The sequence below is a fragment of the Manacus vitellinus genome, unplaced genomic scaffold (assembly GCF_001715985.3).
Source record: "Manacus vitellinus isolate BGI_N305 unplaced genomic scaffold, ASM171598v3 scaffold_23_pilon, whole genome shotgun sequence".
Lineage (NCBI taxonomy): Eukaryota > Metazoa > Chordata > Aves > Passeriformes > Pipridae > Manacus > Manacus vitellinus.
In genome coordinates, this window is record NW_021939718.1 from 5,332,219 (window position 1) to 5,360,186 (window position 27,968).

General features: G+C 39.5%; 1 protein-coding gene across 1 annotated transcript; it reads left to right on the forward strand.

Annotated features, from left to right (window-relative positions):
* Positions 1 to 7,799: 7,799 nt before the first annotated feature.
* SLC25A46 (solute carrier family 25 member 46) lies at positions 7,800 to 27,796 on the forward strand. The gene is made up of 9 exons (XM_029959929.1): positions 7,800 to 8,090; positions 12,060 to 12,252; positions 15,347 to 15,389; positions 17,710 to 17,767; positions 18,280 to 18,357; positions 19,013 to 19,113; positions 22,180 to 22,236; positions 22,681 to 22,738; positions 25,670 to 27,796. The coding sequence occupies exons 1-9, from the start codon at positions 7,800 to 7,802 to the stop codon at positions 26,246 to 26,248; spliced, it is 1,458 nt and encodes a 485-aa protein (XP_029815789.1). The 3' UTR covers positions 26,249 to 27,796.
* Positions 27,797 to 27,968: the final 172 nt, after the last annotated feature.

Genomic DNA, 27,968 nt, shown 5'->3' on the forward strand with positions numbered 1-27,968 from the left:
AATTAGAATTTTGGGGATCTCAAACCATGACACATAGTTACTGCTTTTTATACTTTTTTTTAACCTAAGCCAACATATCTTTTCTGTTTGCTGACATATAATATTCCTGTCATATTTTCACTTTGAGAAGAATGATCAAAACTGATTAGAACATTTTGGATGAGGAATACTCTATAAATCCTGATATGTACAGAAGGCATATTTTCAGTGAAACATTCATAAATAACTATATATCTCTTCCTGGTTGATTAAATTAACTTAATGCCCAAAACTGGTGAACAGCAGTAGAACTATTTTTCCAGTTCGATTTTATGAGGATATTTCTTCTAAGCAGTGACAGCACCAGAAACTATATATCAAACTATTTTTATTTTTTCCATTACCATTTTAAGACATTTTAATGTTATATCAGATTGCTTCTTTCAGAATGCCTTTTTTTCCCTCCATTTCTTATCTACTCATCTAACACCACTGGGTCTCCCTGAGTTGCTTCACTGCTTTCTTGGATTTTGCCTAACCAATGTGTTATCTGCAAAATCTGTTTTCTTACTGTTCGTATATTTTTTCCAGATAGATAAATATATTAGGCAACAGCACTTCTAGTGTGCCACACAATGGCTTCTGCAATGTTCAGAAATCCAGGAACTTTGTAATCTCTTAGTCAATTTCTTATCCAGGACAGTTGTACACCTCTGATCCTGTGTTCAGTTAGTTTCCAGAACATAATCTTACTGGAGATTTTACCAAAGGCTTTTGAGTTAATAATTAGACATGGTGGTTATCCATCGTCCACAGTTTGGATGCCTCAAAAACAACTACTTGTACAAAGTTATGCTTCTTTTCTCAGAAACAGGGTTGGTTTAGTTTTTGCATTTTATATTTTATCACTGTTTGAAAACATATATATGATGGCACAAAGAAGGTTCACTGAAATAAAATTTACCTAGTACCTTTAAATATATTATTATTTTAGTGTCTTAAAAGATCAGTACTAGTTCTATTGAGATCAGTCTTTCAAATAATTATTTTATATTTTTCATGTTAGGAAAGACAAAAGCATTTTAAAAAAATTCCCACTGGGTCTCAGTGTTTCCTTTTTTTCTGCTTTGTATACAACTTACAGTACTAACTGCAGAGAGCCACAGCTGCAGTTCTTTGGTTCAGTTTTGGGCCATTTTTCCCACAGAGATGGAGCCATAATGACATGACTCCATATAAAATGCTTCAGAGGCAAATTCAGGTGGAGAGTGAAATAGATGTCACCCCAGGTCCGGCCTTTTTCTGAAGTCTTGCTGCACTGCTCTGTTCCTGGGTTAACTGCCAGAAACGCTTGTCCCACTGGCAGCAAACAGGCCACAAGAGCAACCCTGCTGTCTGGTCAATATGTTCCCAAGCAGCCATGCTGTCAATTTGTTCCTTTTTTATATAGAATTGTTATGAAAAGCCATACTATGATTTGAGGGGGGGAAGGGGAGAAATCATATTGTATTAATATAAATTATATGTTGAAACTGTTGTTCTGTTTTGCCATCTTTCTTTGTTAACAGAAAGAAAAATTATTTAGACCAGCAAGCTGACAGATTTTGGAGAGTTTCTCCAGAGAATTCTTAGCTCCCTCTAGTTCTCTGACTTTCATTGTATATCTGATAGTACTGCACCCTCTAAAATGGTACACACTTTTTTGGCTCTTTGCATAGATAATCTCAAAGTCTTCTATTTCTGCAAAAATAGCTTCACTGGAGCAAGAGAGGCTCTGAACTAAAAAGCTCAAATTGAAACTAAATATTGTGTGTCCTGGGATGACAGAATTGAGCAAATGAAAAATAATCTATTGACATAGGTAGAAGAATCTTGAAGGTCTTGAAGGTTTTGAAGGTCTTCAAGAAGGTCTTGAAGGATTAATATAAATCATCTTGAGCCATGTAGAACTTAGCATAGTTAGATAACAGGAGATTTATTAGTGGTTTGTTGGTCTGAGAGTTTAGAGAGCTGAATGTCCATCCAGAGGCAGTCATACACTCATTCCAACACAGCAGTTATGAATACCAGACATGGTATGTTAAATAAAACAATAAAATGTGCTAGCTTTTCAAATCTGTTAGAAAAATAAGCCTATGCTACTATTTCATTGAACAGAATATGTCAGGCATAGTTAGTATTAATTACAGCTTTTATAATCTCTTGTTTAAACTCTTTAAAAAGTGGTAGAGGAGAAAAAGCTTACTGAGCGCAAACAGCAGCGGGAATCTCCCTATTTTGTCCCTTACATATTGATCAATTTTGCTTTTAGCACGGATATTTCTTTTATTTTCAAGTCCTAAGGAACCATCTAGTACAGACATTTAGTAGGCAGCACATTATTTAAATGAGAAGCTCTTTGCAGGAATATAACAGTCTATTGGAAGGAAAATTTTAGACACGTGTTGTTCAACAAACTTAATAGAATGGTCTTACAGGCATTCATTTTAACTTACTTATTTCCTGCAACTTACTTAGCCTTTCCTTTCTCAATTTTATGTAAATAAAATTTCAAAATACTCCTTCATAATCCCCTCTTTATGCTTTCATATTTTTCATTAGAGAGCACTGCAACTCTGTAAACCATTGAAAATTTAAGGACCAATATCTTTTGATGCTGTCGTTGATTAAAAAACAAAAAGCAAGTTATATTACCCTCCTCTGAAATATTTTTCTGAAATTTGCCCTTGCCCCCTGAAATTTCCATTCAAAAATGATATCTAAAATGCTAATATACTGCTATATTCATGTTCTTCTTGCAGAAGAACACTTTTGAAAAGACATTATTATAATGAGCCATGTATGTGTGACAGAGCAAATCTTCTTTTTTGACAATAGCTACATATTTTCAGTTTGGAGAAATGCCATTGTTGTCCTGCAAGTGCAGTCTCTATTTTTCAGTCTGATTTTGGGATGCACTTTGTTCTTTTCCGAACAATAGTCTCTTAACGTCATGAAATATTCTTAAAGCACTTGGATGATATTGCACTACAACTTCAGGAACCAAAAGAATCTGTCTGTTCACATCTAGAAAGGCAACTTATTATGGATAATTATAAAGGTACACTGTGTCTAGGCAACTCATCATAGTGTCAAGACACCATAAATGCATGGACATCACCATTTTAAAATTAGAAATAACAGAAGAAGGTAGTAACATAAATAACCACTATACAAGTTTTTGACACTTCAAAGGTTTTAAGCTACCTAAGTAGCTTACAGGGGTTTTAGCTATCACACACAAATGAACATTATGGTAAGGTTACCACAGACTCAGAGCTGTCCTATGTTGGCCAGAGGCTGCACAATGAATAGCACACTTCAAAAGCCTGTTCATCGGCCATAGGGTGGCCACCTAGTTAATTGAGAAAATGATTAGCCATTTATGATTCAAAGAAATCCTTAAACAATGTGTAAAGCACACTTTTATTACAGTCGGGGAATGCAGAGGGGTTTCGGGCCCCCTATGCATTCTGCTGAGAAAAGAAACACAACAGCTTTTTACACATTTGGAAGGAGTGAGTTTCAAAAATTATCCATCATATACACTCGTTATGAAGTCTACTTTATCTAAATAGACATTGGGTTGCCTAATTCCTATTCTTCTTATTATAGAGTAGTTACATAAAGTTTTATCTTTTCAAACAGCTTAGGTTTCCCCCACCCCTCTTCTATCTCACTTGCAATGCTATGTGCTGAAAGTTTTTCTTGCTTTCCCTGACAGTCCCTTTTGTTTACGTAAGCTAGTTTTACCTTAATTGCCCACAATTTGGGCAGCAACCTCCTTTTAAGCAACCTACAATTTTGCAAAGTCACACTAAAATATCTAAATTTTTATTTTATTTTTGTCTTGTCTTTATTTCATTTACATCACAACTTGCTGTGGTGAGTGTTGGTAAGAGAAGAAAATGGGTGATACACACCCCCACGCTGTGCAAATACATCTGCAGTTTGGACACAAGCGTTTTTCATGACACGGGAAGTGTTTGCAGGCATTCAGTGGTCAGGGCTGTGAGATTAAAAACAATTACTAAAGGAATTTATTTGCCTTAATCACTAGGTTTAGGTTTCTTATTATGATAATAGCATTTTAAACCTATTTAACGCATAAAGGAAATCATTCTCCATCCTAAACTGAGCAGAAAAATCAGATTATTAATGGTAGGAAAAGCAGAAGTAATGATGCTTAAATGCCTCCCAAAGCTCAGAGGCATAACATGAAGCTAAGGTTTCAGGTGGTCTTAACATGATGCCAGAGAAGGAAGCAAACATGAATCAGCTTCTGCTGCTGAACTGCAGCCACCAAAAGGAGCTTGAGAAAGTAGGGAAACTAAGCCTGCTCTACCTCTATGAAGAAACAGAAAGGGAAGTAGCCAAAGACTGACTTAGGAGTTATCATTTGGATAAGGTAGGAACAGTAAGGGGAGAAAACTTGGATACCAAATGCACCTGTGTTGATGCAGTTAGTCCTTCCCCACACTTAGCATAGAGTGGCAGGAGGGTCATGGTCTGGACTTCCCCTCCTGGTGCTTTTGGGACACAATCACAGAAGCAGTGAGCAGCACCGAAGCTGGTGGCACAGGTGTTGTGTTGTTCGACACTACATCACACTGCAGTATATTCCACCAAAGCTCTACAAGGCGAGGAAGCAAGTGCCTACAGCAGACATCCAGCCACAGTGAGTCCTCTTTCCCCTGCATGTGAGCTATTGGGCTTGCTCCCATGGCCAAGGTTCTGGCGGAAGAAAAGCTCACTGTGATGTCTTGCTGACCAGCAATGCTGGCAGACTGGAGGCCAGGTGGGCAGGAAATGGTGGGTGGGAAAGTGGGTAACAGTTAAATGTGGTGAGAGAGCAAACTGATATAGGAAGCATTTAACCATTGAGGAAGGGCTGGAAAGGCTTAGGCAGCAGGGAGATCTGCAGGGAATCCGTTCCTGTCCATGCATATTCTGCTTCCTGTGGGTTTTCCCTTTGCAAAGCACCAGGTATGATGTGCTTCCATAGTGTGCCTGTAGGAGCAGGAGCCACTTCAGTGACCCAGAGAATTATGCAAAGCCCAAGGAAAAGGATGACCAGCAGTCTGGGAGAAGTTCTGCTGCATTCCTTCACTCCTCTGTGTGGGAAGCCATTCTTAGAGAGGGACGAAATAGATTCATCACTCCGTACAGACCTGCTTTCAAATCTCATTATTCAGTACTGGTTTGCTGTGGATTGTGGAAACGTGGATGGCACTTATAATAAAAATGAATCTGAAACCATGTGTGAATCATAGATTTATAAAGCATCTCATTCATGTTATGACAAGAGGCAATGACAGAGGCACTAGGCATTTTAAGCAACTAATTTCACTTTGACTTCAATGTCCTCATTGGGTCCAGAAAAAGCTGGTCCATACCTACCATTCCAGCAAGGTAACCACTATGGTGGAAGACTGATTATTTTGAAAAGGCCAGTAGCCTCTCTACCATTATCTCTGAGGCTTCTATCTGCTTGTTTCCTTTCATTTCAGTGTGTTGGCACTTTTTAAAAATTTTTTTTCCTAGTTGCAGCCTTGGCTGTGACTAATTCAGTAAGAAATAAAGCCAGCAAAAATTTTATCCTTTGCTTTCTTCTATTGATTTGGACAAATAATACCAGTTTGCGAGAGCTTCCGTCATCACATTCAGAATTTTAGTTTCTCTTTTTCCTTTTGTGTCAGACCTGTCACAAATTCACCACAGTGTCTTGAAGACAAAACTGCAGTAATGACTTTGGAAGAGCGTGACACCCATATAATATTGTTAACTATCTATGATGTTACCAGCTGCATTTGTCCATTGTTGCTGATACTTAACCTTTACTGTCCTTGTACAACTTGAAAGTGCTTTTCAAATATATGTTACAGCATGATCAAACAAATTTAGATAAGGCTGACACTGAGAGTTCCTTTGTTTGGCATTGATTTTTCCCTAATAGAACTACTATTAAACTTCAGCAAAAGGCATTTTTCTCGAGTACAATTTTAGCACTCCTGTTGATTGAATTGAAAAGTCCATAATAATCAGTACATGCCTCACTGTAAATAAACATGAAATATTGTACAGTTTCAGAAAGTTTCTTGCCACAAAAACACTGCAAGCTGGAGAAGATGTGTGCATATCTTTGTCACATAAGTTATCCAGATTTCTTCTCCTTTGGTTGTGAGTATGGAGAAACTATTCTTGGTATAAATTACCCATGTTGTGCCCTCATTGCTTCTGTCTGTTGAGAGAACAAGCTGTGGTGGAAGTCACTGCCTGACTTCGAATGTGGAAAGAATAACAGGACAATAAGAGTAACAGGACATCTACAAAACTTTCCAAAGACAGTTCATTCAGAGACATCTCATCTCATGCAACAAATTCCATTGTGGTTTAGAACAAGGCAATTCATAATCTCCTCACTTAAACCCTAAAACAGACTATATTAGCACAAACAAACATTGTTCAAAGCTTTCTGACTCCTCCGAACCACTCTTCAGAAAGGCTGATATTTCTACTGTTGAGGACTCACATAACTCCTGCTACTTGCCAGAGCGAGCCTTGGTAAACAGCTGAAGGAAACAGAATTTCAGAGAAGAGGGACTTTCTGAGTGAGTGGTTATAAAGACAAGCTTCTCCATATTCTTTCAGCAGAGTCAAATTTTCACTTTCCACTTGGTCCTCTCTACGAGAGTTATTTCTTTTGATAGGATGCTTCAAATAGTCTAGCATGTATGTAGACTGAGCAGCAGGAAAGCATGGGATGCAGTAAACTGCACAGATCTCGGGAGAGGGAGAGTGGATTTCATGTTGGTTGCTTTATCCCTCTGAGGCAGTCTCACATATCTTTCACATGAGGGGGGAAGGCAAGTTTCAATGAAACATACAACCATGTACATTAACCTCTCTTTCCCAGTGAAACCTTCCTCCTAACCAACAGGCCAAACCCCTGCACCCAAGAAGTTTGGTTTTCACAGAGCATTTCAGACCTGCTCATGGTGGAGAACATATCAATGCTTCACCTAGAAGCTTGTTACAAAAGCTGCATATTCTCTGCATATTAATTAATAATTGCTTTGTAATTTGTCATCATATAATCGTAGAATATCTCAAGTTGGAAGGGACCCATGAGGATCACTAAATCCAGCTCTGTCCTCCTTCCAAGATTACCTAAATCTAAACCAGATGACTAAGAATAACACCCAGATGCTTCCTGAACTCGGCCAGGCTCAATGCCATGACCACTTCCCTGGTGAGCCTGTTTCAGTTCCCAACCACACTCTCAATGAAGAACCTTTTCCTAATGTCCAACCTGAACTTCCCCAACTGCCGCCCTCCTTGAGGAAACAATTGGATCACCTCTCAAGCTGCTCTTTTCCAAGCTGAACAAGCAAAGTGGTCTCAATTGCTCCTTATAAGTCTGGCCCTTGAGACCTTTTACCTTCATAGTCACTCTCTTCTGAAAACACTCACATAGTTTGATAAGCTTCTTGTGTGTATCCTACTTTCAGGGTTTCTCTAAATAGACTCAGACTGCCTGAATAAAGAGACCAGAGCAGAAGGGTTGCACAGGTGGAAAAGGGTTGTGTTAGAAATTGCAGATGGAGAACTGGGAATTTTGTATGAGATGGCTATGAGCCATCAGCATCCCTTCTGCACAAACCTAAGAAACCAATCTTGTTAACACAGTATGACCCAGACTGCTTTAAATTGGTTTTGGGTTTGGGGGTTTTTTTGTTGTTTTTTTTGCTCAGATGTTGGCTGTGCTGTGAAAGGGTACAATGGCAGGTGGGACCAGGGGTTTCCCTCTCCATGGCAAGGGTGAAGAATGGATACAGGGAGTGGGGTTGGAGAAAGTGGGGGTATGTGGTAGGTATGTGTGGTACAGGAACAATGTGGACTCTGCACCAGGGACATGCAGTGTGCAAGAAGAGGTCAAGACTGCACGCAAAATTACCCCAGGTCAAGGTAACCCTCTGGGAAGGGCTTATTTTGAGGAGCAGCCAGTATCCCAGCTCTGGAGCAGCTGTCTGGTGTGGGATGCTGAAGAGAAGAAGCAGACAAAATTTTGCGTAATGGCCACCAAAGCTCACAGGGCATGGAGTGATCCTGGGCACCTGTAGCTGGACAAGATTAGAATCTGATTTGGTAACTCATGTCTGTAAAGGAAACACATGTGTAGTTTAAGTAGCTGATTCTATACCTAAGAAAGAGAAAGCACAAGATAAATAGAGACGGCTACTGCAAAAACCTAAGCACATTTGGACCCTGAAAGCAGGTCAGAGAGGAATGAAGTTTTTTTCTTTTAACCTTACTGGAAATCTTTTATTGTCTCCTTGTGAGACTTGGAGAAAGCTTAACCTTTCTGACAGCTTTCAAGTTCCTAACAGGGAGGTGATCACATTTGACAGCCTGCAAGGATAGCTAGTTAACAGCTATAAAACACTAAGCATTGTATGAAAACTAAAACATTAATATAAAAGAAATTAATAAATTACTTGAATAAATAACATGGAACAGAGGATTTCCTAAGGCGCTTCATTCGTCTTGGCAACTCTATTGTCATGCTTTTTGTCCATCTGTCACTTGTTTTCACAGATTGTGAGCTCCTTGGAAGAGAACCTCTGTCTGTCCTCAGCACTGCCACAAGAACATGCTAACAAGTGGAAATAATGTTGTGAAATATCCCTGCCAGTGCTATTGGAAGTGTACCAACTTCCACACCCAAGTATCTCTCTGAGGTTCTGAGTGTTCTCCTTGCCCCAGGATCTCTTCTGTTCATCTCACACAAGGATATATGATGATGAAAACCCAAGAACTGTGTCTGAGCAAGGAAATCTCAGCAACACCAAGGTGGCACTTCAGACACCTTCACATAGACAAACCACCCACAGGAGCAGATGTGACAATAGGCCTACAGCAGTACCTGTGTCATTCTGAACTGATGGGCCCAGCAGGATGCTCTGTGGCAACCAAAGCACCCAAATTGTCAGGATTTAACACTACAATACCTATGGTTAGCACTTTATGTCCATGTTTGAGCATTTGCACTGTCTCACAGTGCCCCCCTGGAAGTGGTGACAGAAAACATGATGTTTTGGGGAGTTAATGGTACCAGGGAATATGGCAGTAGTCATCTTTATTTTCACCTGCTTAGCTGCTGGTATCAGGCCAAAAAGCCCATAAAACAGGAGGGCTGGCTTTGTTTTGAAAGGAGTAGAAATCCAAGAAACTGAAAATTACATCAGGCATTTCAGATTGAAACTAAACAGATTCATTACCTTGTCACAGGTAAGTTTAACCCACAGATCTTTGCCCTTTGCTCTGTCATCAACCACAGCCTCCTTTCTGTCATGCATTGCATTACTTGCTGTTACCACTATTATTTACTATTTATGGAGAGTTGATGGCATATTCCAAAAGGACAGACGTGCAGGAGAGTGTACACACCCCCTTTTTTAATAGATGGAGAGTCTGGTAAGAAGCCTACCTAACAGTATTTCCATGTACAGTTTTCCCATCTATTTCTCAGAGTCTCAACTGACATCAGCCCTTAAACTTCAAAAACTCTGTGTCATTACCTCATTGATGGCACAGACAGTTTGCTTTCCTTCTGTATTTCTCCTCAGCCTCAGCAAGGAAGACAGATTAGTCTCACCCCTGGTGAGATTTTAACAATAACAAGAGTTCGTACACCAGCAGGGTACCCATAATGACAGAAGCAGTACTTCCAAAACCAACTAAAATGACCAGATCTTCAGCCTAGTTCCCAGCAACTTCCTGGACTGGTGCTCTGGGGCTGATTGACAGCTGGATTTGTGTTTCAATTAAGTGAAAATGAAACAGGGTGATGCTGAAGTAACTGCAAACAGAATGATTTGGGTCGGTGTCAGCGGTTCTTGTGGCCAGTGCAAACCCCAGAAGCTGTGTCCCCTCTTGGCAAGCACAGTGTTAATACACAGGTGTGTGACACCACAGAGTGTTTCATAAGTGTGACACACGGTGGTGCTGCTCAGACCAGGTGGAACCTGAGCCCATATTGGCAATAAGAGATACCTATTGCTGTGCCCATGTATTGATTCACGTGTGTGTGTGTGTGTGTGTGTGTAGGCATGTCTTCAAACACAAGGAGAATTCTGATATGTTGATGACAAAATGCAGCTATGCTACCCCAAAAAACTTCATTTTTTTCCCCTGATTTCATTTTTCTTGCTGTACTATGGTGAGTGAGTGTTTGTTTTAAGGTTGCTTTAAAAATTACAGCAAAGGTATCAGCAAAAGCAGGTTTAATATAAAAGTGAGAGCAAGACAAAGTTTGTCGGCAGGGTTCCTTCTACTATTAGATGGTTAAAGCACAAAGAGAAAGGGCAAACTAAAACCTAAAATCAATCAATCTAAACCCAAAATCAATCAAAAAATCATCTATGTGGAGGCTGAGGGGGTGGGGGGGAAGGATAGGAAGGGTAAGGACAGAAAGGAATAAGGAAGACCCTCCCGTTGAGTCACAAGGTTCAGACCTCTTTGCTAAACTGTGCCCCAGACTTGACCAGCAGTTTAGGCCTAAAGGTCACTTAACAGCACTGAAGTGATAGCTTAAGTTAAACAATTTAACTAAAGATTCATATAGAATTTACTATAGCACAACAGTAATTTACTTGCAGGCCTATCTTACGAATCTAAAGTACTAGCAAGACAGTGGGCTTTAACGTAATAATTTTCCATCCTGCCTGCAATTTGGGTTAGTAACTTTCTTTGAAAAAATTCTATTCTGTTTGGTTTGTTATTCAGGCAGGAAAAATAAGTTTCCAAGGCTGTTCCTTAAAAAGCAGGAGCTTGTTAGACAGCACTAGTCCCTGGGAGCAGGCGGTGTTTCTGATAATCCCAAGAGGAGCTTACTCCAGGTGCTGTTCATCACAGACAGGCCTAATGAGCATTTCTCAGATCACATAGATGCCCGAGGAGGAGCAGGGAGGATACACACCCCATGTACACATATGCAGATCTCTGTTGTTGTGTTGGTGAATTAAAATGAATCTAAATTCAAATCTTCATCAGAGACATTGAGTCCTTTAATGCACTTTTCTCATCACTGTAGTGGATTGGCTTTTGGATTTTTTAGGCCTTCCTTAGCAACGCGGTCAGAAATCTAAGGAAGTATTCCATATCATCCTTTAGCATAACACAACATATAAATAAGGTGCAGATAAGAGAGCTCGCTCTCCTCTCTCTTCTTGTGGCTGAAGGCGACAGGTCTCTCTGCAGACGATCTTTGTTTGTATGGGCCAAGGCCTGTTTGTTTAGACCTGCCATTATCTCTGGTCCCTCCAGGAGGTGTGGGGAGTTGGTTGGTGCTTCGCATGGTTCTGCTGTCTCGTTCAGGGAAGTATTTAATTAATTTTTTTTTATTTATTCACTAGCTCTCTATTAATGGTGTATATTTGTAGGATATTTGTTTTAGGGTTTTTTTTATCCCTGTTTCCCCCCCTCCCCTTTTCCCTTTCTTCCCCTCGGGAGCTCCCTGTTGTATGTACAATATATTCCAATTGTATAGATAATTGTAAATATGTATTTTTGATAAATCCCGTTTTGTTTGGGCTTCTTTTGGTTTTTCTGTGGTTCATTTTTTTTCCTCACTTGAAAGAGTGGGAGGGGGGAGGAAACAGCTGGGACTTGGCAAGAAATCCAGGTCAAACTGATACAATCACAAGCCCCCAGGATTATACCACTTAGTAGTAGGTAGCCTTATTCCAGTAACCACTTAAACCAATGAGAATCTTTTCATTGCTTTAGGTCTGATTCCCATTTCCCACACATGTTTCTTCAACTCAGCTGAAGAACCAATTCTGAACTTTGTTTATCTATGGCTTTGCATTTATTAATCCTGTAACAAGCAATTACAGAATTTGGTACTCTGTTGTCAAAACCATTAAAACTGCATTAATGCAGTGTACATAGTATCATATATTGGCTTTGCCCTTTTTCCTGATTTTGATACAATTTGGTGTCATTCTCACGATTTGGAGGTATATCTAATTCTCCAGGTGTTCTGCCTTGGATTTTCAGACACCAGAGACAATGAGCATCTCTTAGTCTCCAAAGGCTGTTCCAAGGACAACCTTGAACTTGCTGAGGAGCAGCTGATCCCAGGGAGGAGGGAAATACTCCCAGTTGCTGCTCTCCTGAATCCACAGGACCAGCCTGCAAGGCTACCTACTGGGCTTGGGAGCAGTGTTGGTGCGTATTTTGCCTTCTCATGCCAGTTCACAGGAAAAACAGCTCTATGCGTTCATAAACGCTCAGCTACCCAGGAGGAATGAAACGAATAGATGAGTTTTGGTGACTGATTGAGTGACACATCATGGACAATAGAAGGCTGCAGTGGAGCTGTTACTGCATGGGCAGCAAAGGATTATCCAGCCACCCCACCTTTGAGTCAGCTGTGTGGAAAAACAAACCCTGAAAGACCCACTTAACTTCCAAACTTGTCTCTTTTGCCCAGATCACCCTTGATGGGTATTGGTGAGCAAGCAGCAGTCAGTGACAGCACAGACATGCTGGATGTCAGCTCCCAGTGTGAGGGAGAAATCCAGGAGTCTGGGGCACCTTCCAGCTTCCTTTGGGTGATTCAGGGAGCTGTGGAGATGGACAGCAGAATAATGTCACAGATCCAATTCCAGACTGCCAGCAGACACTGGAAACCCCAGGCTGTCTTTTCTTGACTTCTGCCTAAGGGTTTACTTATGTATCTGATAAAATCCAGCTGGTTTGGTCTGAATGACGGGATACCCAGGGTCCTGCTTGCTGGACACCTTCTCATGGATGTTTTCCCACCCCGAAGATGGGTTTTTTGCTTTTCATGCAAACCACTTATCATGTGCAGACTGCTCTTTCAGACCTTTCTGAAAATGGGTCACAGGGCTTCATGATGGTCTTTATCCCCTTCTCCAGTCCATGCCAACTTCTCCACCTCATTCCTGTGCTTCCACCTTACTGAGTTGTGTGCATCCCCAGGGATGGCAAAGAGGATGTTTGTTCCCGAGAAAGAGCTGCCCTATCTTGTGGCACGGACGCCCTTCTGCAGCCACATCCTGTTCTTTCGCACGGGTTCTACACGGAGAGCGCTCGGCAGGGGGAAGGCCGGGAACGGTGTTGGCACAGAATTCCCCACGTTGTCGGAGGGTCCTCCACACCGCCAGAGGGCGCCCTCGGCAGCCCTCACTCCGGACCGGACGCCCCGCCCAGAGACGGGCAAGCGGAGCGTCGCTACTGGCCCAGCGCCGCCGGCCCCGCCCCCTGGGGGTCACGCGCTCGGCCTCAGCGCGGCCGGAAGTGCCAGTCTGGGCGGCGGGTCCGGGTCCGGTGCCGGCCCCGAGCACGGCCCCCGCCCGGTCCCTTCCCGGTTCCCTCCCGGTCCCTCCCGCCCCTTCAGCCACCCCCCAGCCACTAGCACCCGCGAGCGCCCCGACGGCTTCGACGCCTGGGCTACGCCGGGGCGGCGCCGAGGAGCCTGAGGCCGGGGCAGCCAGCCCTTCGCGAGGTCGGAGCTGGCCACTGGGTGACCACCCCCGCCCGACATCTCCCGGCAGCCGCAACCTGCACTGGGGCGAGAGACGCTCGGCCTACGGGGCCGGGACCCCCCTGGGCGCGCCGGCCCCAACGAGGAGCCCAGTCTCGGGGCGGGCGCCCGGGCGCGTAGCGGGGGGGCCCGGCCGGACTGAGCTCCGGCGCCCCGTGAGCCGGGTGAGGGCGGGCGGGCGGCGGCCCCGGGCTGTGCGCTCCTATGTGCTGGCGGTGCACAAGGGAAAAAAAGTCCTTTACAAGAAGAACTGCTCCACGATCGGTTGTTGCGCCCCAGCACCACGTAGTTCCCGTGGGTTTTGGGAGTGGCAGGACGCGCCACCCTCGCAGCTCCCGATTGAGCCCATGTAAACAACATCCTGCAGGAATACTCCGCCTTTTGTGAAGGCAGGAAGTGCCTCCTGGCCTCGGGTGTTTCTTTTAGGCAGTGTTGGTGTTTCAAGCTGTGTTCGTGCAGCTTGTTAGGCTGAGAACGAGCTGATAACATAAACCACCCTCCACCCTTAATAGCGAAGGAACTGTGGGACTGGCGGGATTTAAGGAAGCAACTGCGCTCAAGTCTTTTCCAGCAGAAACCCTCAGAACCGAAGTATCGTTTTAGGTCTTATTGGAATGGAGATGAATTAAGAAAAACTGTATTAATGCTACTGGACGTTGTCCTCTTTAATTAAAAGGATACTCGAGTATCTAAGTTTCATGAAATATTAATTTATCTGAAACTGAGTTACATTAGTAGACAAGTGGGGTTTTTTTAACCTGTAGTGCATTTTATTCAGGTCTTACAATGAGTACAACCCTTAGCTGGGCTTTTCATCCATGCAAGCACTGGTTAAAGCACTGTTTTAAGTATTCTGATGTACTTGGACACTGCCTTTTTTTTTCCTCCTATCTCTTTATGAAGAGTATGTTCATTCTGCATTTTGGGGGACTGATGAGGAATGGCTGTAATCACTGAATGCAGCTGCTGCAGATGGAGACTCTTACCATTGCTCTTGGGAGGGCTGCCACATCTGTGTGGAGTTCCACACAGTTACTGGCTTTATCCACGCTTTCAGACTGCTTGCACCCTGAAAATTGTAGGGCTGAACATCAATTTTCAGTTACCTTTACAGTTCTTACGCTCTTTTTAAAATCTCTTGTGGTAATTCCCAATGTGCAAATGTCTGCCTGGTAGCAGACAACAGAGTTGGACTAATGAGTTCAAGGAGCTCTTGTTGCAATTTTAACAGTTCTCCAGTAACTAGATTTTTGCAAAGGACAAAATTATTTGTGGAGATAAACAACTGGCTTGAAAATTTGCTTTGTGTTGATGTTTGTTACTTCATCCATGGCTTTTTTGTGTTATTGTTCGCAAATTGGCTCCTTTTTACTTTTTTGGTTTTAGCATTATTTTCACCTCAGATATCTAAATTCAGAGTTACTGTAAACTGCCATGTATGTTAACTTTTTCAGTGGCTGATTTGAGTTAGAATTTTTTTTAAATATTCTCTGTTTTAGTGCTCACTTTCTCTTTTTTTCCCTGTGAGACAAGCATAATTTTACGTATAAAAGCATGTGCAAACTCAAATGCAGTCCAAAGTGCAAATATCCCTGGGGAAATAATTTTTTTATATTCTCTGTTGCTGAGCTGCCATAAATGTTGTGGTTTAGTGCTTGTAATTTTCTGAAGCCAGTACAGAATGAAATTAGTTTTTCAGATCCTGTGCAGGGCATTTTTTTTTTATTTTTTTTTAATTTTTTTTTTTTCCAGAACAGTTGAACAGATTTGCAGGCTTTGGAATTGGCCTTGCAAGGTAAGAGTTGTATTCACTGACAGTGAAGTAGTAAAACTCTTATTTGTCTTACAAACCCTACATATACTTTTGTATTGTGTTTTTATGCCAGTAGACTTCAGCAGTTGAAGTACCTGTAGAAACCTACTACCCAGAATCCATTTAGTTTTCTGTTCTCTTTAACTGTTGCTTAAAAGTACTAAATCATCAATGAATGCAAGAAACAGTTTTTCATAAGTTGTGCCCAGGACATGAGTACCCTGTCTGAGCAATCTGAAAGTAACATCAGAGAACTTTTTTCACATCTGCCACTTCAGTTACTACTTTTAGGTAATGCAAATATTTTCTAACAAGATGAAAATGTCTTCAAGTATGTTATCAGAATACCATGGGATCATCATGTTCATCTAGCCAAGTGGTCTGATAACCATTTTATTCCTTATTGTGGTGACACTGATCATTGATAATGTTTTTGAGAAAATGGTGGACTTTAAAATATTTAACATTTTCAGAGGTTTAATTGTCAGGTGTAAGTATGATGATAAGCTGAGGGTTTTTTGTAGGATGCCTTCTGAGTCATACTCCCCTGATTAGGTTTCCGTTGGTCAAAGTACTAATGCAGTTTGTGAAAGGGTGGGAGTTGTTTTTTTTTTTTTGTCTTGGAAAAGTTAGAATTAAAAAAAGTTTAACTCCTTGTTGACCTGAATGTAATACTTCTCAGAGAAAAGCGCTTCTCTCTTCAGAGTATGAGAATACTTCTGCCAGTTACTCAGTTCTGGACCAACGTGGGAAGCTATGTCAGTTCAGGTTCATACAGTGTACTTTTACTTGAAGGGGAGGACCTTTTTTTTTCTCTTGACCACCAGCCTGTCCTGCTTCTGTCCCTTAGTTATGACCCTTGATGCCAATCAGAACCTCTTTAACCTGTTTGACTCACTGAAACAGAGTCAGTGAAAGAGCAGGATTATTTTTTCCTATTTCAGTTAGGTTGATATACCTGGGAGTTGACTAGCTCTGTAAACCAGCAGACACCAGTTGATGGGACCAGAGGGGGAAGGGATAAAGAGGGAGGGCTAGGAATGACCATTTTTGTCAAGTAATGTTGCTCAAATTGGATCATCCCCTTCCATGGAACTGTTTATCCCTCTTCTCCCACTGCTTTCCTTGCAGTGGCTCAGCTTGCGCATTCAAGCTTGCCCCTTGATAAGCTTTTCATCTGTTAAATGGAGTGGAAGAGGAAGAACTAATCTCTCAAAACGTGTAAAGAGGAGTTTGATTTCTTTCCAACCTTATCTAGCAGGAGACCTCAGGATGCTACCAGCACAGGAATGGAGCTATAGGGCAGGAACACGATCTCATTCAGGAGCAGAGATATGTTGTGATCTGTAGGTTTTGATTTAATTAAGCATGACAGTTTTCCGCATTCCACTAAAATGAACATGCAGTTTTTGTGAGGTTAGTTGAGTTGGCTACAGGGAAGGCTGAGTAGATACCAGCTGAATTACAGGGAAGGTTTCACCTCTTTTGGTGTAAGCAAACTACTAAGTAGCTTAATAGTTACGAAACTGCAGGGTCAGTGCTTTCAGTGCTTTTCTGTGCCAGTTAGTACTTGTTTGTCTGGAGTTAAGAAACTTACCCCAGATGATCTTGTAGCTGTTACTTGGGATATTTAGAAAAATCCTGGATGTTTTGCTTTTCTAATCCATATCCCAGGTTTGAACGACATACAGGTAAGTAGTCTGATCACTCAGGCAACCTGAGATGGAATGAATAGTTTCTCTGCATGGCTGCAACCAGGAATCCTACTTTGAAAGTGAGAGAACTTTTCTATTAAGTTGTAATTGAAGTACAGCTTCTGGGAGCAGTGGAAGAGTTAGTTTTGGGCAGTAGTGTTTTTGATGAAAAAACAGTGAGCTGTTATTACCAGTCCTCTAGCCCTGCTAAGGAGAGTCTTGATTAATAATGTGGTAAGCAGAATGAACATAAACCTAGAAACTAATCCTTTTGTAATTGTGGCTCTGGCCTATTTTGTTCTCTGATGCTTTGAGGAGGGAGAGCTTAAGAAATTTGGTTTGATATTTTGCCTATAAAAATACATTCATACTACATATATATGTGGCTTTTTCATAGTGAACGCGAGTGTCAGATTTTTTTTGTAACTGATTCCTTTTGTATGTTGGCAGGATATCAGGCAGCCATCAAAAATGCCCCATTAGTTCACTAGATATTACGTGGTTTTTCCAAGTATTGATCTAATGTTGTTAGAGAAAAATAACAAGCCTTATCTTTCTAAGAAGTTTATAGTGGCTTCTCATGCATTAAATACAATTTTCTTTGAAAGCCTATTTACAGAAAATGTGTTGGCACATCCCTGCATTGTTCTACGTCGCCAGTGTCAGGTATGTCTTTTATGTTACCTCTTCCAGTCAGAGCTCCTGTGTACTGTGGTATACTCCTTATACTGCATACTTCCATACCATTATGAAAATAGAGAAATAAGCGTCACAATTTTTAGGGAGACACCGCTACATTAACTTGTTTTTATTTGTAGAATACATGTTTTCCATTCTGAGATTTAACTCATCTTGGAAATCCTTAATCATTTTTTGGGCAGTGAAAGTGAATTACACCAAGTGTTTTGCCGTCTGCAGAGCAACTTCCAGATCCCCCAATTACAAGCAGAATACTTTCTTTAATAGTTTCTGATTTATGCTTCCTTTATTGTTTACATTTTCACCGTACAAATACTTAAAAGTTCTGCCTGTTTCCCTAAATTTCAGTGAGAATTTATTCATATTTTTAACTGACCTTTACAGAGATAAAGTTCTTACATTGGAAATACTTTTATTCTTCAGAATTGTACCATCTACAAGTGTGTTACTAAAACTGCTACTACTTGTATTTTTAACAGGTTAATTATCATGCTCGGAATTACCATCTCACTCCATTTACTATTGTCAATATTATGTACTGCATCAATAAGACACAGGTCAGTATTTGGTGACAGGCTGTATCTGAGCAGTGTACGTTGAAATCTGTAAGTCTTTATGTATTTGTTGTTTAAAAACATGGCCATTATAAGGGTTTATTATTTGGAGAAATGTTTCAAGATCATTGTAAGTCATTTTTTTAAGTATAGTACTTAGTGGAGACAATTTGTAGATGTTGCAGAAAACAAAAGGTCCCTGAAACTTAATTTTTTTTCATTAGTATTCTAAAAGATGATTAATCTTTATGTGGATAATAATAATATCTAAGCAACTACTTTCAATGATAATATGGAATTAATTTCCAGTTCTGCATGGGAATGACAATCCTGAAACTCAGATGAGAAGGCAGTAAGAAAAGACTTTCTGAATTTCTTATGGATTTTTAATATCTCAAGGTCATTGTTGTCCATAGTAAATGGTGTTAAGTTTATAGTACCGAGTATTAACAGGGAGAGAGACACCTCCAAAATTGTTAACAACTCTTTGAAATTACTGAAAAGCAAATGTTTCTTTAGAGTTGAAAAGTATTTTATCACCTGAATTTGGTGATAAAGTTGAGCAGTAGAATTGTAGCCTTGCATGGTACGAATTTGCTGAAATTTTAAAATAATTAGTAAGTTTTTTGAGTTTTATATTGCGTATTTCAAAATGCAGGGTCCAAGAGCTCTCTGGAAAGGAATGGGCAGCACTTTCATTGTTCAGGGCATAACCCTGGGAACAGAAGGCATCATCAGTGAATTTACACCTTTGCCGAGGTATTGCGTGGGATTTTTATTGCTTCACAAATTTATTATCAATTGTTGACCTGTATTCAAAGTTTTAGAAATGTAAGCATGTCTGAAATATGTTACTTCATGAGAACAGTCAGACATTGATTAAGTGTTTCCAAGCACGGTTTGGTTGTCTTGGCAAAGGCAACTTTGTAACTCATAAATACTGGGAGACTCTTTCTGGGAGTTTTGTATGTTTGGCGTGTCTGCTTACTGGTCTGAGTATAGAAATACTGTAGCAAATAAGTCTTTGGTGTTATTTGACTGTGATAAAAGAATAAATTTCTTGTTGTATTTTGGTTGGTATTGTGTGGTACTAGCAAGTACTATACCTAAGGTAGAAATGCTGGGTCTCATTAATCTAAATACAGACAACTTGCACAGCTAAAAAGCCAGCACTGGCATTTTGCTGGACATTTGCACTGTTTTTGGTAGGTGAGAGAACAGAATGGCCTGCATTAGTGAATGAGAAGACATGGTAAATAAGAGCCCATGTGACTGGCAGCTTTGTCTTCTGTCCTCCTTTACCAACAAATACATGTACTTTGTTCAATGTTCTCATAATGAAGGGGCTACAACTAAAAAGGGCTGACTTAATTTAAAGAAGTGTTCACCATTCTACATCACTGAGTCCATCTGCTGCTCTAGAAGTTTAGTAATATCTTTTAGTTTGATTTGTGACTCTAATTTATGCTTTACTATAACTCCAGAATTATGGTGAAATATCGTCATGTCTTTCTGCTTTGAGATACAAAACCAATAAAGAATTTTATTTTGAAGACTTTTTATTTTGTTTTATAATGATTCAGCGCTAACAGTAAGGGCTGACAACTGTAATAATATCTACTATCAGTTTTGTTGCAGATACATTAAGAGTAAGTAGGTTGTGTGTTTATTTTATAAAGTAATATAAGTAAAGTAAAGTAGGGTAATGCAAGACTGGGTTCATCAAAAGTTAGAAAAAGGTGCTTTCCATAAGTTGCAGGGAACAAGTGGAAGCCAATAGAATGATGAAGACCTGTCTTGGAACATATATTGGGAGACAGGCAAGTAGTGGGGTTTGTGGTTTAATTTTGAATGGAGCAGTGAACTTGAGAATCATGTTAGGTTTCAGAAGAGACAAGTACCTGTTCTGAATATGTGGACAGAGACCAAGCATTTAAGGGACATGGAAACTAACCTGGTTTTAAAGACAAGAACTGTAGGTAGGCTGAATTGAGCTACTCTTATGATGAATACATCCATACTAATAAAAGTAAGTCTTTGCAGGCTCAAAAGCATTAATAAAAGCATTTCCTACTTAAGTTGGGTGGTGTGTGTATTTAAGGTTTTTGGTCAGCTCTGTCTCATATGTAACTGAAATTCCCAGGCATACACTTTCCTCTGAATGTGGCTTGTTCTAGTTTTTAAATACAGCTGTAAGGTATGCTTAAGTTCACACTCTATCGATTGTTTATATTTTCATAGTTCTGATTTCTGCTAAATGAGAGTAGCAATTTTCTTTTTGTGGGCCTGTTGTTCAGCAGTTGGTGCTGCTACCAAAAGAAGCACATCTTTCTTCTGGAACCAGCTGATTCCTTCCTCAGTGCCACTCCCATCTTTGTGCCAACACAGTATGTGAACAGTCGGGAAATGAACTGCACTAGGGAAGTGATCTGACTAAAATGGTTGTCTCGTTCATGCACCACCCCATGCTAATTTTCTACTGAGTGTTCTCTCTTCCTTTTTAGTGGTGGCATATTTGGGCTGTCACGTGGAGGTAAAGGTTTATTGCTTACAGTAATCTGATTTAAAAGGTTATTTAACCACATTATCAGGATCCAAAGGACACAGGGAAGTGAAATGTCAATTCCAATTCTATATCATGGTATCATAAAAGAATACCCCTGTTTAAGGAGAGAGGTCGAGAAATGGATTTGAATGCGGTTCTGTACTAGACAAACTCATTCTGTAATTGTTCTTCCACTGCAGGGACAGTTGTACTGAGTGGATTGACAGGTTAAGCTTAGTTTGGGTGGTTTAATTTTCCACATCATTTAAGTATTATGGTCAGTGAATATGATCCAAGTGTCTGAAATATATAATGGCAAAGATAATCCTCTGTTACTATGTTTAGGAAAGTGATAGGTACTGTAGCACAAAATTCTTGAGAAAGAGTAAAGAGTTGCCTTTCCTGGATTGGAGTTGTTGTGACTAAGTGCAATTCATGGACAAGAATGGAAGATGAACACTTTATACCTTGTTATTAAAAATGCTAAGTCTAGTGTGCCCAACACTTGAGACAGAAGTATCTTTACCTCATAGCTGGACTATTTACCATATGCATGGTAAGTACATGTGGTATTTAAGTTTTCTTGAGCTAGGTGGGTTTACATTTGCTGTCAAGTGGAATAGAAACATTTGCTGTTCGTATTTTGAAGTATGTAAAGATACTACTTTAAGGGAATGGTTTTCATGTCACCTTTGTGTTAGTCAGGTTTTATTTTATTAGGATATGCTATGGACTGGTCATAAGTCAAAAAGCTTGAGTTACATCTGTACAGAATTACTATGCCGCTTCTAGCTTGATCTCTTGTTCCTGTCTAACTGCATCAGAATGAGATTTAAGTTTTCAGGAAAGAAACAACAGGGTAAACATAACCTTAAAGAACAGAAAGGCATAGCTGAACCAAAACATAGTAAAAATTCTGTGTTGATAAAGGAAAAGTATTGAGATTTTAAAATCCAGTATTCCCTGAAATTGCTTTAAGAGTTAGTGTATAAGAATGCAAAATAAATGCAGAAGACTAAAACCAGTTGCTGTGAGAGCTACACACCTTATTAATTAATAGCTGAAACCTTTTTTGATCAAATGTCTGACAGGCCTGAATCAGTTCTAGAAGTTAAGCATGATTTATTAAATGTTTTGCTCTGTCTTTCCAATATGAGAAATCCTGCAACATAAACCAATAGTAGAACGCCAGTATGAAAACTGGATATTGACACCCATGGGAGAAATGCTTGAGAATTATATGTTCTAATTCATATTGTGGTAAATACTTTTCTTTTTAGGGAGCTTTCACATAAATGGAACTTCAAGCAGATAGGTGGACATCTTTTACTCAAAGGGTAAGTATAGCAGGTGTTACTACCTTATGTCTAATTATCTAAACATTAAAAAAAGTACTAAATGTATATTAGTTTAGTCTGCAGCTATGGTTACTTGACAAATTTTCAAATTGATTTTTTGAACAATCTAGATTGCATACACCACTTTCACAGATCCCTGTGCCCGTCTAGAACTGGACCGATTTAAAAGATTAGATTCTTCTGATCTTTCTAATTAGAACTGAATCAGTCTGATCACATGCAAATAGAATTTAGCAGAACTTCTGACTGAAGTTTATCTCAACTTATTGATGTGTGTTTTAGTAATTGAGTAATTGAGTCATGCTTTGTTAACTTTCTCTTAGGAATAATTTGGTTGCTAATTTTATCAACTTTCATGTGCTTGTTTGGCTGAAATTAGAGTAATTTTCATGACCTTAATTGTTATCTTGTTGATTTCTACAGTTTAACGCATGTGATAGCAATGCCTTTTTATTCTGCGAGCCTGATTGAAACTGTACAGGTAATTTACGTATATTTACAACAATTAACAAGATCCTGTTATTCTGTTTATAGATTAGATTATGCAGAGAAGTAAATCTTTGACTTTGAATTCACGTTTGTTGCAGTGATTGCATTTGTTTTGCTTGAGGCTGTTATAACTTATTTATTAACTGAGATAAAAAATGTTTGCTGTGAAGGGTATATTAGGGTACTATCTTAACTCTCAATCTAGAATTAGAAAGGACATTTAATATAGATAGTTGGCATATATTATGTATGAAATAAGGACATGTTACATCTCTATGTTCTAGGAGTTTTCTCGTGAAGTTTTGAAAAGACTTCATAAGCAAGTTGTTGTAGTGATCTCCTACCCCCCTCCACCATTCTACAACAACTATGAAGTTTTTCTAGTAATTCAGTTGGATTTTTTGATGAAATACTGACCACTACTCTTTCAGGACCGCTTTTATTTAATCCACTTCTAAGTTTTCATCTAGTTCTTCCTTAGCCATGAAAATTAGTATCTCGACCTGTCAGTTAGGATACAGCTTATCTTGTTCTGTAGCTGAACAGAGTAACCTATAGCAGTGTGTTGCAGACTGCCTTTCCCGGAAGTGTTGCAGCTCTTTCTGGAGAAGAGGCAGGGTTTAGCTGTGCACAAGTGGTCCAGGGTAATTCTGCCACAGATCTCTGTATAATGAGTTTCACTTAACTAACATGCTAGTATCTTTGTGCAGCCAGTGGAACTCTCTCTGTAAAGTGAGCTCTCGTGCAGACGATGCAGGACAGTCACTGTTGTGTCATTCAGTCATCAAAATAATTTTCATTCATGACATGAACAAGTTGTAAGTACTGTCAAGACTGTTTGCTGGGGTATGTCTCCAAAATGGCGCTTTTTCTGTGGAGAAGGCTGACTTCTACAGTTTCTTAGTTTCAGCATGTACTTTACTGGCCTGGACTCTTAAGGGGCAGGATTCTGCTCTGTGCAGAAGATCCAAGCTTAAATGAGCCAGAAGGTACTAGGAGAGCTTTTCTGTCTGAACTGGCTACATTATGGATTAACAGGACAGGTGAGATAAAATGTCTATGCAGAGAGAGGCTTAGAGAGACTTCCAGCAACAAACTTTCTTTCTCTAAAGTTACTCTGTATTTAGGAAATCCTGTCTCCTCTTGAATTATTTTAAAAATACAACCTGAGGGGATCGCATTTGTGGAAGACTTGGCATACTTAGCTGGTCTCATAATGGAAAGCTGTTGGAACTCAGACTCCCTTAATTACTGGGGAATGGCTCTACCCTGAACATGCCATAATTCTGGAACTAGAAACAGTGGCAGAACACTGTCAATGTCCCTTGAGTTCATAGCAGGCCACAGAATGGAATGTTACATTTGTGTATCATCTTACTGCTTGTATTTTTGTTGGAAAGGATGTTATTTTATCTGTGTTGTTGGACATGGGTAATTATTTACCAATAAATGATAAAAGAGAACGTGATTTAGAGCCTATCTTCTGTTTGCAAAGTGAGTGTAAAGTTTCTTTGCTAGAAAGCAGCTTAGTATGAAAACAATCAAAAGGCAAACCAGCATCTCTTCCAGCCTTTTAGACTGGCGACCATCTCTGTAAAGAGAGCATTTGTGGAGATTTTATTTAAGCTGTATTAATTAGTGGAGGGGAGGAAGTTGGCTGACCAGTTTTACATTATATCCCTGTACTGCATGAGGACAATGACCAGTAACAAACTAGAAAAGTTGTAAAGATTGTGGGATTTGCTACTAAGAGGTTTATATTGACTTTGATTGTCTTAATTCTGATAAACCATACTGTTCAACAGTATTTGACAATTCTCCAGGTAAATACATTTTATCAAAATAGCTGTAAATGGTGGACATTCGGAGCTGCTACATTACTGCTTTTGTCATTAACACCTCAAACCTCACGGTGGCGTTATTTGACTAAAGCAAGAACGGTTTTGAAGTGCAATGACCAGTGATGTCTGGAAGAAAAAGAGTCAGAAGAGGTTGTGATGCTTAATTTGCATTTAGAGTCTGAAACAACAGTATGTTCTCAGGTTTTTTAATTGGTTTCTCTCTTGTGCATTAGTGACCATGAAGGCTTTGCAGGCTGTTTAGTCCTTCCTCAGAATGCTGAGGAATATTCTGGTGGTCTGTCCCAGCATGAGGTCAGGACACAGCCCACATGGACTCAGAGACTTGGGCACTCAGGAGAGCACCCAACTCTTGAATTTCAGATGTAAACCACATGATAAAATGTTGGAGTTTGTATAAGCATTAGAAGGGGAAATAATGTTTATAGCTTAATCCTGCGCTCATAGATGGAATGTAACAGAGTAAATAATTATGGATTTTTAGTTCAGCTACATGAACAAGATAATTATCTCTTTACTAACAGACAGCGTGGGTAAAGAATACTGTTTTCAATGCATATAATGCAATGGAAACATGGAAAGCTGAGCCTATTAAATTCATATTAAAAATGACCTTTCAACTCTAGTTATAGAAGTCTTTACTATGTACAGTCAAGTTCAGAGATTATATTCATAGTCCTTAAAGTAAAGGAATTTTAAATTAGATAAATACTTTCTTGCATTTTGCTCCAGAACTAGTCATTCCAAGTTCATGACCTTTTGCAGGCTGATGCTTTCAACAGTCAGCTGAAGGTTGAGTTTCTTTGATAGAAACACAACTGCAGTATACATTAAAAAAAAAATCTCTTCAAGATGGGTTCATTTTTTTAAAAGAATGAATTAACTGAATGCTCTCAAGAGTGTTATAGCAAAGGATTTTTATTTATACAGCTGTGTGGACATGTGGCATGCAAATGCTTAACTGTTTTTTTTAAAAAGTTCATCAGTGATGAAGTATCAGAGTGGATGTCAGGATGGTTCTGAAGTGGTCAGCACGAGTTGTAACTACTTCTTTATGCTTGTAGAGTGAAATAATTCGAGATAATCCTGGCATCCTGGACTGCGTGAAAGAAGGAATTGGCAGAGTTGTAGGCCTGGGAGTGCCCCATAGCAAGCGCCTCCTCCCTCTGATGGTCCTGACTTTCCCAACTGCTGTACATGGAGTTCTTCACTACGTCATCAGTTCCATCGTCCAGAAGCTTGTTTTGTTTGTTCTGAAAAGGGGTAATTCCCACAACCTTCCAACTGAGAGCTCCACTTCTGTGCAAAGCATGCTGGATGCGTATTTCCCAGAACTGATTGCTAGCTTTGCTGCCAGCCTTTGTGCTGATGTCATGCTTTACCCACTGGAAACAGTTTTACACCGCCTTCATATTCAAGGGACACGCACAATAATTGACAATACAGACCTTGGCTATGAAGTGCTTCCAATCAATACTCAGTATGAGGGAATGAAAGACTGCATAAATACTATAAAACGGGAAGAAGGAATGCAAGGTTTTTATAAAGGATTTGGAGCAGTTATAGTACAGTATACCTTGCATGTGGCTGTTTTACAGCTTACCAAAATTATTTACTCAACAGTGCTTCAAAACGTTTCTTAATCTGCCCAGGTCTGGATCTGGCAAAGTGGTCATGATTGACTTGCTAGCCTAGTTGTTTAAAATGGCTTAGAAAATGAACTTTGAAGAATCCACTCAATGGATTCTCCTTACACTGTAAAACAACTTGTTTTAAAAATGGGGATATAGTTTCCGAAGTGTAATTAAAAAAGTACTGTTTAAAAGTGATAGACACAGATTGAGTACATCATATGCAGTCATAAAAGGGGATCAGATTTCAAATGTGATTGCAGTGAGAATTTATCTTTCACCAGTTCACTGACTGATATGGATATGAGTTGTTAATATCTGTTAATATCTGCTTTATAAGCATCACATCTGATATTTAGTATGGACTGTTAGCCAGTTCAAAGGAATTTATTTTCTTAGGTTGTAAGAACTTCCAAGTGGGGGACTGATGGCTTTACTTGTCTTTTAAAAATGTTTCCAACGTCGCCGTTAATGAAACTGCGAGTTAAATAGAAACTGTAAAAGTAACTTAAGTAGACTTAAATGTCATAATTTACAGGTACATAGACTACTTATTTTGCTGCAGCATGGCAGAAGATGACTTAGGGAATCTTTTGCTTTTTATGAAAACAATGAAAAATGGATTTTGGGCAAAGTTGCACCGAATGCAAATTTGACTGTCTTGCAGTTTGTTTGCAAGGCTTACAATGACTAAGGTGCGTGAATAAAGCAAATTGGAAACTGATGTGTGCATGTGTAAGTGCCATTTGTAGTTGACTTTCCACTGATAACTTCGGGGTTTAGTTTCACTGCTACTTCATATGAAAGTAAAATAATCTTACAAATGTGTATAGTAGTAGTGGTGTTCAAAGTGTACAGAAAACTTAAAAAAACAATTGGCTTTTTCTAGAGTTTCCCTTTTTTTAGATCAGAGTTCTGTGTAAAATCATCTGTTTACTATTTAGCACTGATGTCCTTCATTTAAAGTCTCTGCTAGATTAAATATTTTGCAGAGCAGAGTTAAGTCTGTTTATGTGCAAGTGAACCACTAAAATGTATAATTTTTGCCCTCTTCCCCTTCAGACTCAGCCTGAAAATGATTTCTGATCAATCTAAATAACTCAATCCTTGGTTTCATCACTAAATATTGGGGGGAGGAGGGAGAAGATGGTTTTCAGCAAATGAAACAAGCATGTGGAAAGTCACTTTTAAATTATATGAGAGGCTGTTGCTTTTTTCACATTCATGTGGCAAGTCTGTTTTTGTGAATGCTGTAAATTGATCTGCATTTTAATCATAAATCATTGTGTAGTTATCACTTATGGAAAGTAGTCATGGCAAAATAATGCAAAGATATTGCTGTTCATAAGTTCTGACTTTAAATCAGGTCTACTTTATTATTAATCTAACTTTAATGTATTTTAAATGCATAAGTGTTGAAATGGAAAGTATAGTGAACTTGGAAACTGGTTTGTTTTGAAATATTGTTAATTGCAAATTTAGTGTATAGCATATGAAATAAAATGAGAATTCACTGTATTATGAAGTAATTCACCAAAGAGGCATGTAAAGGATTCCTGATTTGTGTGTTATGTTTTACTGTATAGACTTCAAAGTGGCTTTTTCAAGTTCCTTAACTTTCCTAAGTGCAAGAATATGTTGAATTAAACTACATGCAAGAGCTTGGGTAAAATATTCAATTCCTGGGTTGGTTTCTTTTAAAATTTCTATGAATATCAAGAAAGCCATGTCA